Genomic DNA, 14,216 nt, shown 5'->3' with positions numbered 1-14,216 from the left:
GAAATAAACATATCACTCATTCTGAAGTTGTAATCAAATGAGGCAGTATCTAAGAGAAGACATCATTGTCTTCTTGTCAAGTTCCTGTGCTTGCCAACTCAGTAGGATCTATCAACCTAAAACACCGATATAGACCAGTTACCTTCTACATGACAAATTCTAACAAAAGGAAGTTGCGAGCACGTTTACCTTTTACCTCCTTACAAGAAGGACTCTTCTTCTTGCAGTAACGTTTTCATCAGGCTTTGGTTTGCATTTTGGCAGTAGATACACCAAACCATGCGACAGTGTTGACATCAAGTAATTTAAACTTCAAAAACATTTGCAAATACTACGCAGATTAGTAATACAGTGTTCTGAATAATTCTGAATACTTTGCAGTAGCTAAAGAAAATGCAATGATTACTGAAGGTCAAAGCTTTGTAAATTACAAAAGTATATATGTAGAGGCAAATTCACCATTGTTTTACATGGAATAATAAAGAATGCGATGAACTCATTACTATATTTAATACCTATCCACATTCATTACTCTCTTGTATGCGTGTTATTTTTAAGTCAATGAACACAGTTAAATTTAACATTCTTTATACTACTAATGTAAATTCATTGGCATGTTATGGGTGCATGCAGGAATAGACCAAAAAAGCATCTCATTTTGACTTAACTTTTGCTGTTGAAAACTTAACATGATCTTTCATTGGTTCAAAACAGTGATTAAAGCTGCATAAATATGGCAAACAGAGAATGACTACAAAAGCCAGCAGTGTGATTCTGGGAACTACCAAAATATATGATCCTCATCATGTAATGATACCTAAATCATACAGCAACACCATCTGGAATCATGGTAATGAGATGAAGTCCATTTCACAAAGGGACTGTGCTCAAAAATGAAGAAGGTTCCAGTTTAAGACTTTAAAGATTAACTGGGACAGGAGGTTGATTTTATTCAGCTCCTCACTACTAAAAAAAAAAATGGCCATAATGCCCCACAGGAAATAGCTATTAGAGTCCTGTAAATAGAGGAACTGAGGCTTCTAAAAATCAGTCTACAGCATATCAACACTTAGTGACCACAAAATCCAGATGCAACTTCATGGTTCTTCCTTGCTAGGCATGTACCACCAGAGGTCACTGTGGTACAAAAATAAGAGAGTGATGTGTTCCTTCAAGATGGATGGAATACATAACTATATTTACAGATATATTTTGTAAGATCTCTTTTTAAACAGCTATTTGCTAGTAAAATTCATACAAACTGAAGATTTAAAAAAAAAAAACCAACAACCTGACTGTCTTTAAGTTTTAGACTCCATGATTACTATTTGCAGGGCATTATGACATGCCTTCATGAAGTCTGTATGCACGTACCCACCTTAAATCACTTTAAAAAAAGACATCACTTATGATTTCCATGTACAGTTAGTTCTCTTATTTTGGGGGATCATGTTTCATCAATAAGTCTTTCCCTTTTCAAGCACTGAAACCACAGACTTCCCTATGTTATCACCGCATAGGGCTTTCCCTAGGTGATCACTGACAGCATAAAGAGATCCTGTAATGCAAATTTTCTATTTACTGACAACTATAGATCCCATTTGGCCTCACATTTTAGTATGTTGCTACAGGAGATGTCTTCTGCCAGGATACTCTAGCTCTCAGATTTTAATCCTTACCTTCCACCTAATCTCAAAGGTGTTTCATTTCTCTAATCCTTTCTCCGAAGACACAGCTTTCTGGAGCAGCGTCAAGCAGACATCACCATTTCAAAGTACCACAGAACCTTCTGTGGCTTCCTTCTTTCCACGACCAATTCTGTTGTGTTTTGCTTTTATCAGTGGAAAGTGGCTAAGAGAAATGAACACTACATCGCAAGTGAGAAGATTTGACTTCTACAGTTAAGTACATTATAAGCCAGAGGTAGACTTCTGAGCAAGGTTCTTTAGCTTACCTTTTCCATCTGTGAAATGGCTATAATGATCCTGATTCCTTTTGCACACTGCTTTGAGTTGTATCATAAAAAAATGCTGAATTTATTATCTCAATGACTTCCAAAGTACATGAAGACTCAAGGAGCATTGATATTTTCAACTTACAGTAACACTTACATTAGGCAAATTTTGTCTCTCTGAACACTAGAGGTACACATACATGCACAATACTTACGGCAGTAATTGGAGCTCCTCCATTCTATACAAATATTGAATTTGTTGCACATTGCCACATAGGCAGCTAGCGAAATGCATGGATTTCGAATGTACTCAGTGTCTTGAGCCCATATATTACAGAATAGCTCAGGTGGAACCTAATAAAGAAAAAACAAAAAATATTGCAGCTTCATAGAGACCCTGCTAGGTAAGGAAAAAGATTGACCTTTTTAAATATCAGCTACAAACAAGCCAAAAGTTCTTGGTTCACAGTAAGCAAGAAGCCACCAGCCTTCACTGGTGTACAAAGAGACTCTGCTAGCATTTAAAAGTAAGGCTTCCTGAATGTTGAAAAAATACAAGACATCCTTATATTCCTCAGTTTCATCTCGTATGAGAGCCAAGGCAAGAGCTAATAGAGTTTTTCCAATAGAGGGCATAATTAATCATTGTTCCATGTTCTTCCTTACCTCTATGTTTTTGTCTGGTTTTGGCCTCCTCTTCATCAAACTTAACAATATACAAATGGTAAAATGGTAAACATACTCATATGACCACAAATACATACTTTATTTGCATACTGTGAGTTTGTTATTTGCTTTAGGTTTGCTTTAAATGGTCTGTTCTACCCTCTCATCTCTCTAAGCTCAACTCCTTGTCTCTAGAGCCTTTGAGAATGCAGGCTCTCAGATTACCCATTGCAATTTGGAACTTGTTAAATTACTGAACACTTAAGGATTAATTAAATCTTAAAACCATTTTATTGTACTTTGCTCTACATCATATTGATACAGTTGAATTAGCTGGACTGATTTATAAATCAGATGGTATTGCCAAAACTAACAGAGATATATTATGAATTCTGAAAGTGTTAGTTGCTTATTGCAACTCTCCTACCCAGCTGGCACACTCTTCAATTATTTTTACCTTGCAACTGTAGATACAAAAAAGTATCTATCTCATTCCACAGATGTGGTTAACATGTAGTTTCACATTAATGAAACTATCAAGTATACAAAGTTATACCAGAACTGCATCTCTCAAAATGTAAGCTTTCAAAATAGTTAACATACATAAGGATGACAGCTGCTGAAGGTCTGGTTCAACACTAGTCTTAAGCACTCTGAGCAGTCCATGACTGAGCAATTAGTTTCCTGATGCCTGTCTTCTCCAACATACTTTAACGTGTCTGGTACTTGCCAGCTGTCTATAAAAGTCAATGGAGCATCACTTTTGCTTAAAACTGTCCTGTTGGGTAGCATCAGGTCATTTTCCAAGCTTCTGTCACAAAAACCTGTGTATTACCAGAAGAAAAAAGTGGGTCAACACTGCATGGTTCATTCTGAAGTATGTTTGAGGTGGCATATTCAAACAAGTAAACAGCTTTTAAAAAACTCATACAACATGACAGTATCACAACCCACAAGAGATGTGGAAAGTCTCTGACAGGATCAAAACACACAAAATTCAGACAAATTAAGCAAAGCAAAAGTAAAGATCCATCTATGAATTAAGATGGGTGAAAGAGAATCTATTGCATATCAAAAAGCTGTTCAGAGAGCCCACCTATGGCACACAAGCTTCACTCCTCTGTTGCAAAAGCACTAAACAAAAATGTATTTTCAAAAAGGTTACAAAGCACCTCCATGTATAGCAACAAAAGAAAACTGTAAATGTTATCAGAAAAGGGAACTCCCATAAAATGCCAAGATGCTTATCTGATACTGTACTTCAGAAATACTGTACTATTCTACTTATGCTTCTGAGCAGTCTTAAGCATCTACTGGCTTAAGAGCTACCAGAAAAGTGCAGCCTTTGGCACTTCCAGGTATACTTATATTACCCCTCAGCAGGAAAAAAAATCAAACTTTTCTGTATGCACTTCTCAGAAGGCAGCATCACATTTTGTTTCTGTTTAAGCTAAGGTAGTTGGCAATTTTGAAATACTTTGGGGCAAAGGAAGCAATGTAACACATGGAGAGTAACTTTGGTCAGCACAGAACATCCATGTATTACAGCAGTCTCCTCTGGAAGGTCCTTTAAGAGCCAGCAGGTACAAAAAAGCAGAATGATGGATCAGTCCCCCATTCTTTCTTCCTAATCACAATTTCTGAGACTTTTGTATCAGACTTCTGGAATGCTTTCTTCTGACGTCTCCGCAAACCTGCATAGCAGTTCTGAATCTTTATATGTTCAAAAAATATTTGTGGATTTAACCCTTTCTAGAGAACTGGTCTGTTTTACCATTTTTCACCAATTCTTGATGACATGAGCAAGCCATTGACAATCAGTGATACAGCAACAGGCATTCAGAGAGTAAAACAGCTTTTGAAACTGTAACCATTATTCGACCAAAAATGTTTCTGGTTGAACTTCTTGAAGTTGTGAATCTATGCAACACAAATAGGAAGTGCTTGATGGTTCTGAGAGACTTAAAAGGATTGCTATTGTGTCTGGGACATCTTTTTCCACCACTTCTCTTATACATTGACAGGGAGACTTAACACAGCAAAACTAAGACTTCACATTTGGTTTGGCAGGATCTGGTTGCAGCTAAAACTGACACGCTTGCACTCTCTGCCACCAGTTTTGCTATAGAGATGTCCATGTTCCCTTCCCACATCCCTCATCTCCCACACCAGCTCTTCACCAGTTGCCACATTTGCCTGATCTTTCCACTGTAAAAGACACTGTTGTTGCTGACACAGATCCTTCCGAGGGATGCTTGCTGCTACAAAACCATAATGGTGCCTTCAGTTTTATCATTTCCATGAAGCTGAGAAATCCAGATCTACCAATACTGCAGTTCAGCCAAAAGACATCTGAGAAAGCTCAAATACAAGAAGCAGACTAACACAGAAAGCACAGGAGATCAGGGTAGACTAATTTATCCTGAAAAGATGCAGCAGTACAACCAGCTCATTTAAAGCAGGCTCTGGTAAGTCACACCAGACAGCACTGTGCAGGCAGATCTATGCAGAGAATCCCAATCAGATATGAATACCAGAAAAATACAACACATTCTCTGAAGAAGTTGTACTTGGAACACCATCCACAGAAATGTGTTGTCATCTAGTTAAAGTGCCTTGTAAACCAGGAGCGTAATGTTCCCAGTTCTCCCTATCACAGTAATCGAACAGGTAAAAGCAAAAGAGACTTTCAGGGTAACTTGAGTCAGGCTTAGTAAAATAATCAGGCTTACTAAAAAATACAGTCTTTACTTTCTTGTTTCTGTTTGATCTAATTACAATAACAATTAGCCAAACAGAGCAAGAATGATGTTGAAAACAAAAGTTAGGGCAAATTACAGATAATAATCCAATTTCAAAATGGCAGTAAATTCAAACTCTCTTCTTCTGCAAGAAGCACATTACTGTCTGCAGGACTTGGAACTGGACTGAGCTATCACTGGTATTTGATACTGAGCTACAGGCATTTGCCCTTTCTGAAACTGGAAAGATATCCACTGTAATTATATGAACTCTGTAACCCTGGTTTCCAGCTCCAATTTACAGCAGATAAATTTACAGATTCAGGTGTCACAGTAGGGATTTACATCAACAAATACATGCTTGCGAAAGCTATAGCACCAACAGCTTATTCAAGGCTATGTTTTTTAGAAAGAAACTATGTGAAACTATTGAGCAGACCTAACAGAGTGCAAAGTTATGGTTATTTAACCTGTTACTATTAAGAAATTCCCTCTGAACTATTTTCTGCAACAGATAAACTAAGATTAGTTCTCTCAAGTTAACATTTCCTGTGAATTCTGACCTTTAGAAACTGAAAATAGCACATATTGCTTCCTATCAGATGGATATCAAACACTAAATCTGTAAATGACCTTATTTGATATTACAAATTTATGCCTGACTTACTTATTTGGGTTTGGTTACAGCAATCATGCCTGTGATTCAATCATGTTACAGTCAGAAGCAACACTATGGGTAAAAAGTGATTACGTGGATAGGTATCAAACATAATTTCAACAATTAACAAAATTAATAATAATTTAATTTTAATAGTATCTTAAATTTTGCAATGATCTGCAATAACTCTTTTGGGCCAGATCCTGCAAAAGATAGTTTATATAATTAGGAAAATGTGCTTCCCTAGCAAAGCATCTAAATGTCTTTAGTTCTTGCACTACTGTATACTTACCACATAGTCCCAAAGCTTTTGGTTCTCTGGTACTATTAAATTCAATAATCATCACGCCTGTGTTGTGAAACCACTGAATTCTGATTTTTGTTGGGGTCTCAACTGCATACTTGAAGCCCGAATCCTCGACTTTGTACCCATATTTTCTAACAGTAGGCCAAGCAAATCTTGAATTTACTGTTATCTAAAATACACACAGAAAAGAGGTTAAATGTCAGGTACCAAGTGCTGTAGGTAGAAGAACTAAGGCCAGATTCTCGACAGCTTAGGAATCTCTCATAACTAATTTCAAAAGAAGTCAGGCTCACCTCCACAAAGATCATATAGGTACTGAAGAGACTAACAGTTTATGTGCCTTGCTCTGTGACTTATCTCATTAACTGTCCTTGTATCACAGTTTGACTCTTCGAATTTACAAGCAGTTGACTAAATTACAAAGTCAGAACCATGAATTATATTACCTATTGTGTCCTACTCTAACCTTCAGTATCTACATGAGGAGGCAGTTGATTACAGAAGATGTATCTAAATGGCAAAGAAAAGCAAACCCTCAAAATACTTACTTTTCTACTTAAACGATTGATAACAATTTGGTTTGATACATAGGTTAAATTCAACATTGCCAGGCACAAAGAAGTTGAATTTGAATTACTCTGTGGAGAAAGCAAAAATACATCAACCATAGTTATAATGTGCAAAATCTTTATACATTAGCTGCTTATTGTTTTTAGGTACTGCAACGTTAAGTATTTTTGGGGGGGTATATTTTTAAGAGAAGAAAACTGCTGCTGACTGTTGTTTCAAGTCTGGACTACAAAGTTCATCTGGATAGCATTCTTGCAAAATAAACAAACAAAATATTATTATTCCATTGTGTTTAGCAACTGTGTTGTATCACCCGATCTTGAAATTACAACAGAAAAAAAAGGTTTTGAGGAAAAAAATATGGCAGACTAGCTGTTTGGACACCAAAAAATATGAACTACATATCTGAAGGTGAGCAAGAACGAGGCTGGGAATGATGAATCTATACGATATATGAACAGTCCAGAAGTAATGGATCAGAAATACATGCATACTTTCCAAGCTACAAGGTGCTGAACAAAACAGAAAACACTGAATACAACAGAAAAACGAATCTGAAAGTCATAAACAGATCTCATTTTTCATATAATCATATTGAGCTTCTGGAATTAACCTCCACAAGGTATTATTTGGCACCAAACTTTGTGATGGACATTTATATGGACATCAAAATTACCTAGCTGTCACAGAAGAGACTGTAGTTTAAAGAGTTTTGTAAAGGCTCATGAGAAATTAACGCTTCATGACACAAAGCCAATCTACGCTACCCATTAGGCAGGATACCCATTAGAGTTTCTCTCTTCCCTCTCTGAAACAAGTATTTGACCCTGTCAGAGACTTGGAATGCACAGGGTGGTCTAATTTAGTCTGACAGTCCTACAGTCTTTTATGGCTCTGAATACTGATGTTTCCAGTGCAAACTTCTCCACATGAACATAGGTAAAAATCATGCACTGAAATACACAACTGGTACACTGGTACACTATGGTGGTACTTATCTGATAGCATTCACAGAAGTGACTAATAAATGTATATCCACTTAATCTCTCACCACCTTGTCTATTTTACCATATAATCAGATAACATGGACCTACCTCTCACCTTGCAGCTGTTTCAGAAGGAACTATGCATATACAGTCAGGTGATAAAGTGCTACACAATTCTTAAGTGTTGTAAAGTGCAAGTACAATTCATAGATATTTCACAGAAGTGAATAATTAACCACAACTATGTAGTATTACTATGCCCTTTCTTTTAAGATACATCTTATTAGCAGTAATGAACACCATTGATAAATGTTAGTTACCAGCTGATAAATGTTAGTTACCATTCTACAGTCAAGGACGTGGATGGTTATAGTTTCATCTCGAGTTTGACTAACAACGTAGGATGCTTCTTTGAATAAAGCCAAGTGCTTTCCATCATAGGTTACAATGCTCAGATCAGAGAAAATTGTGCAACGACCTAAGAAAAATAAATTAAATGTTTTTTCTAACTTATTTTAGAATTCTGTAAATATTACAAAATGTGAAGATAAAACAATACATTTTATAAGATTAACTAGCTTACTAGAGTTTCATGTATGCAGCATATATTTTAAGCTATATTTGATACTGTTGTGCCTCTGTAAATGGACAGCAGAGTCAAATTCTGAATATTTTAGTGGGACAACCTGCAGGCCTCTGCAATCAGTTATTTTCTTACAGTTCTTGCCAGCAAAGGTTTGTAATTTTTCAAACCCCAAACTAGCAAAAACCATGAATGACAATGGATCATGCCGGATCCTTAGTTCCCTTCTAGTCTTGTTCCTAAGGTGAGAGCTCATGTGGAAATTTTCCTTCTTCCCAGTCTTATTGCTAAAGCTTTTGTGTTTCAAAGGGCTTGGAGTTCTACTCCTAGTTATTTCAAACTCTAGAGCATAAGCAGAAATTTGAATTGCTTATCTCTGCATCCTTTCTTTGCTATTACGGACTAAATTGAATTTTGTTTAAGGTTTGGATTCTTCCTGCCCAATTCTAGGTAATTGATGGGAGTGACTACAGTAAAGCTATGCTTCCACAGTCCCCAAACTGTTAACGGAGTCCAGGGAATCTTCTCATCCTGAAGTAGATATAAGATGAACCAAAAAGTCCCTTGACTATATTGAGTAGGTGTCCTCTGATTAGACAGAAGACAAGATGGGTCTAAGTTAGACCTAGACATGTCCACTTAAGATACCTTAAGCTGGGTAAAGGAATATCCTCCATTAAAGGAGCATTTTGATTTAATTTCCCTGGATGTAGAACTAGAATTATGAATTGCATTAGACAATGAGTAAGCCTTACAGTATGCATCTTCTATTTCTGTGCCATGGTATAGAAGTGTCAGTTCTTAGCCTTCTTACACATGCATTAAAATGTTACCTAAATTCACTTCAAAAGTACTGCATAATTAAAACTTACATGCACATTCCCACTTTGGGCAGCATTTGTCACCATTCATTTGAGTAGCAAATCCTAAAACTCCACAGCTGGGTTGAGTTGCATTGTATGGGCAGTTCTGCGACTTATTAACTTGGATCAGTTGTCCATCCAAGCAAATGTGTTTTATGCACTCATTCTCTGTGATTGGCTAAGGCATATTTAATAAAAGACACAGGTTACCATTCTTACCGAGCTAGTATCACAATATTGCAGAGTATTTGCTCAAAAAAGGGGTCACATTCTTCAGATACAGAATACTTATGAATCCCCATGACACTGATGGAAGCTACAAGTGAAGAGCACTTTTGAAAACCCAGCCACTCTGAGGACAGTGTAAAACTGCTGTCCTGTTGTAAAGTGGAGAACAGCATTACGGAATTTTTAACTTTACATTAAAAGAAGTTGAGAAGGAAAAGCATGGAAGGGCACAAGTAGGAATAACAACAGGGATCCCTGGAAAGACATACTTAAGGAGGGCAACATGACAGAAAACTGCCATTGAACAATATGAAGCACCATATTTTGCCAGAAAACATTCCTGTAACAGTCACACTCAGGAAACTGACACCCAAAACACAGTGTATTATAGCACTTACAAAAACCATTATGCGCAATGAAATAATCCAAAGTTACAGATATAATTGAGAAAATAATAGGGCTCCCTGTTTGATACAAATACTTTAAATCCTAGAGATCAAAGTATGGCTCACTTTTTTTTTTATCAGTGTGTAAAAGTAACCAAGACATATTCAAAACCATATAGATAAATATTTATAGTTACTCACTGTACAAGTTTGAAGAGTTGCTGTTTCTCTAGGCAGCATAAAAGCTGATGCTGTGACTCCTGACACGGCTTCAGCTGTTGCCAGTCCACCAGAAAATGTAGTCAAGCCATAAAGTGGTTTGGTAGATAAATAGGCAAATGAGGAAACTGATGGAGATCTTGTGTCATTTGAATGGTCAGATATCGTTAGCAGTGAACTCAGAGAAGGCGTCTGCACCTCAGATGACATTTCAAGTTTTGAAGTTTGAGTAGTACTGACCAATGACGCAGCTATAGAAGAAAAAGGTTTTGGTTCAGAGGATGAACGTACAGTGGGCAGTACTGACACACTTACATTAGAAGGAACTGCAGTTGTGTTTGTAAAATATGGAGAGTAAAATGTCTGAGGTGTTTCTGGGGTAACGGTAGCACCTTGAGTATGGATGGCTTGGACTTCTGTTGTTAATTCTGGCTCTTCAGATTTTACTGTATCGAGGGGCATGGCTCCTTTTGCTTCTGAAGTAACAGAAAAATAGGTGGGCTTCACAGAGCTTGTGATGGATCCTGTTACTGCTTCTGCTTTGTCTGAAGCTGCTGAAATAACACTAATGTTTTGCCCAGTACTGCTTATCATTGAAGAGGCTGAAGCTGCAGCTGATGAACGGGACGTAGCTGACAACATTGTACTTGCTAGAAATGTGGAACTGTAGGCGGTGGTTGAAAGTGTGACTTGCTTAGGCAATACCACAGTTTTCTCTGTACCACTTTTGCCCACTGATGTGGATGGCACACTCCCCATCATGACGGGAATTTCTGTTGTTTCTGGTAACAAAACTGATGAAGGGGTTGACTCAGGTTCTGGTGAAGCTGTAGTTGTTTCAAGAGTTTGACTTGATTCAAGTGATTCAGTAAACAAGGCCTGCCATGTGAATTTTAGACCAGTACCTGCCTTTTGTGTGGAAAATGAAGGAAATACTTCTTTTTTAATCGTTGCTAAAGAAGAGGAAGCTGCAAGCACTTCCGGTGAGGAAGGGCGAATTCTGGTGCCAAAAATCAAGTCAGCTGTTGTTCTAGTTGGGACTGTAGACTGCAAAACAGAAGTTGTTCCTGATACATATGGCTGCGTGACTGAATCAGTTAAATGCAATTCTTTTTCAGTTGGTAAAATAACTTTTGTAGGACCTACTGACATAGGTAATATACTTGAATATACAGGTAGTGAGGTGATTAAGGGGTATGAGGAAGTCAATTCTACTGTAGCTTCAGTTGTGCTAAAGACATGTTGTGGCTGACCGGTGGATTTTGTTAGAGTTTCTACAGGATACTGGTAAATTGGGGTACTGCTTTGGCTTGTCAATGAAGGCTCAGAAGTCTGACGACCAAGTTCCATAGCTTTCTGAGTAGAAAAATGTGGTATAGCCACGGTCTTTGTGGTCTGTACTGAAAGTTTATCTCCTGAAGATGTCTGCCAAGAGAAGGGGCCTACTGAAGATGGAGGAAAGGATGGCTGAGCTGTAGGTGCTGGAAGTTTCACTGTATCTGTTATACTTTGGACTGTAGATTTCAATGCTGTAGAAACTACTGGATATTTTGGTGGTGTTGTCACTTCTGGTATCATTTGTGTTAAAGAAGGTGAAGAAACCGATTTATCTGCTAGATACTGAGAGGTGGAGAAAGCGTAAGACTTTGTTACCGGAAGTACAACAGAAGCGGGAAGAGTCGATTTTTCTTTGGCTGTCATTACTTTTTTTGTTGTTATGAGCTGACTGCTGAATTCAGAGGATGGGGAGAATGTGGCATAAGTGATATTTAAAATGGCTTTGCCTGGTGATTTGTCATGTGATACTGTTGTTGTTGTACTTGATTGTTCTGTTATAGTGGATAAAGTAGAGAAAGTCAGGACTGCAGAGGTCTTTTCTGTTGGTAACATAGGTTTTGCTATAGTTGTTTTTGGATATAAAGAGATCATTTCACGGGGTGTATGCACAGGACTGAGAGCTGTCAGTGATGCTTCTTTTCCATATGAGGGTAGTGAAGGAAGAGAAATATTTAAAGAGATTAGAGAACTTGATGGTGAAGAAGGAAAAGCAGATGGCATTCTAGTAGAGATGCTAGTAATTCTTTCCACTTGTGATTTATCAGGCTGTGTTGTCAACAATGTGGTTTCAGTTGCACTAAGGAAAGTAAATGGAGATCCAGTGACAGACGTTCTTTGAGCTGACTCTCTTTCTGTAGCTACGAAAGGAACTGTGGTGGTTTCTTTGAATGAGATAGAGGTTTTCATCACTGATGTGGTAACACTACCTGAATATGCTGAAGTGCTTGTCTTCATTGTACTTGAAACCCGAGGTGATTTGTATTTGGTAGATGTTTTTCCAGAAGACAAAGTTGACTTGGCTGCTAATTCAAAAGGGGATGTTATTTTGGATGTTACGTCAACAGACAAAGGTGTCACTCTGATAGTCTCAGCCACAACAGGATATTTAGTGTATAATGTAGTCAGGAACTCTGTTGTGTTTAGAACTATGTATGAGGGATACCCTGTAGTTGAAACAGTTTTGAATGTTTTTTTTAATTCACCTGAAGCTGGAGAAGCAGGAGTAGGAACAGACACTGAAGGTCTTTTTGTAGAAAGAGTGATGGATTTTTCAGTTGTAGAACTAGGATGTAGCGAATATAGAGGGAAATAGGAACTTGATGTATGCTCCACACGAAATATTGTTTTGGGAGTTTCCTTTTTATGAGTTGCAAATGATAACGAAGTTGTTTCTGATGATCCCTCTTGAGTTTGCAGAGTTGTTGTCTTTGGACCTAGAGTTGTAGTGAAAGGTACCTCTGCCGTACCAGTCAGGTGTTGAACCATTTCAACAGGAAGTTCTGTAATTGTCTTTCCTAATGAAATAGGTGGCGTGTATGTTGGTGAGAACGTAGTCTTCATGCTTTGTTCAGTTAAAACAATTCCTGCTTTTGTTGTTGCTGAAGACACTGGTTTTAACAAAGACAAAGTGGTGATCACAGGAGAAAATGATGTTACTGTAGCATTAGCTACTGTGGTAAAAGACTGTCCTATGCTTATTTTTGTTCCTTCAGTAAACCTAACAGGAACTTCAGGTGGTGTATATGAAGGCATGCCCAGAGGTGGTGATGAGGAAAACTGAGACAAATAAGCAGTAGTTTTTTCTGTTACTGATTCAAATGAACTGGGTGTAAATGTTGTAAGTCCTTCTGGTTTTACTTGTGCTTCTTTTGTGGGAAGTGTTCTTGTGGCTATTTCTGATATTTCCATTATTTTAGTTTTGACTGGCATTTCTGTTGTTCTAAGTACACGTGGTGTCCCAGTAAAAATAAAAGTAGAAGTTGGTTTGCTTTCTGATTCTGTGCTTGTAGTCACTGCATGTGTAGCAGTTACTGTCTGAGGTGCTGTAGCCCTCAATAGTTTAGTGGAACCACTACTGATCAGTTGTATCTTTGTGGAAGTTTCTGAACTGACAGTAGATGGAAACAGTGGAAAAATGTCAACAGGAGCAGACAAGCTTACATTAGATTTTGTTGTCCCGGACACTGCTGTAGTGCTTCTCCCAGATGTAATTTCTGTTGACTGCGAAGGAATATTTGATGATAAAGCTATGGTTGGAAGTGTTGTATTAGATGTAACAACTGAAAATTCAGTTTTCCCTGTAGTTGCAGTGAGTTGCAATTTTGAAGCAAGTGTTGTTTCCACGTCCTTTGCTTCAGGTACAGGAAATGAAGTTACCACTTCACTGATCACTGCCAAACTTGTACTTGATGTTATGTGTGAAACTGCTGGTGTTCGAATGCTGGGTGGCAAAGGCGGACTATCATCTGCAGGTTCAATGCCTGAAATCAGACACAAGTAAATAGTTGTCTGAAATGTATGAATAATTATACTCATGAAGCTAGCAGAGCTAGAAGGAAGTTATGTTAACTCATATAACTCTGATCTTTTCAATTGTCTTTAAACTTCTAAAATTTGTAGGCAAATTAAAAAATAAATTCATTAAATCATTTGCTCCACATCTAATGTTACTGAAATATTTTATGAAGAAAGAACTTCTTTCTTAGTTTAAAATTTTT

The 14,216-nt window shown here is 37.5% G+C and overlaps 1 protein-coding gene across 1 annotated transcript in view; it reads right to left on the bottom strand.

The window, feature by feature from the left end:
* OTOG (otogelin) overlaps nt 1-14,216 on the bottom strand; it is a 108,956-nt gene that overhangs the window by 17,203 nt on the left and 77,537 nt on the right. Inside the window, exons 36-42 of the mRNA XM_075502231.1 lie at nt 10,144-13,979; nt 9,338-9,506; nt 8,224-8,360; nt 6,875-6,964; nt 6,312-6,495; nt 3,224-3,444; nt 2,170-2,308 (exon numbers count right to left, since the gene is read on the bottom strand). Coding sequence (XP_075358346.1) covers nt 2,170-2,308; nt 3,224-3,444; nt 6,312-6,495; nt 6,875-6,964; nt 8,224-8,360; nt 9,338-9,506; nt 10,144-13,979 — 4,776 coding nt within the window. The remainder of the gene's footprint in view (nt 1-2,169; nt 2,309-3,223; nt 3,445-6,311; nt 6,496-6,874; nt 6,965-8,223; nt 8,361-9,337; nt 9,507-10,143; nt 13,980-14,216) is intronic.

Source organism: Mycteria americana, chromosome 5 (genome assembly GCF_035582795.1).
Source record: "Mycteria americana isolate JAX WOST 10 ecotype Jacksonville Zoo and Gardens chromosome 5, USCA_MyAme_1.0, whole genome shotgun sequence".
Taxonomy (NCBI): Eukaryota; Metazoa; Chordata; class Aves; order Ciconiiformes; family Ciconiidae; genus Mycteria; species Mycteria americana.
The sequence above is the reverse complement of the archived record's forward strand: the minus strand, read 5'-3'. Positions and strand labels throughout refer to the sequence as shown.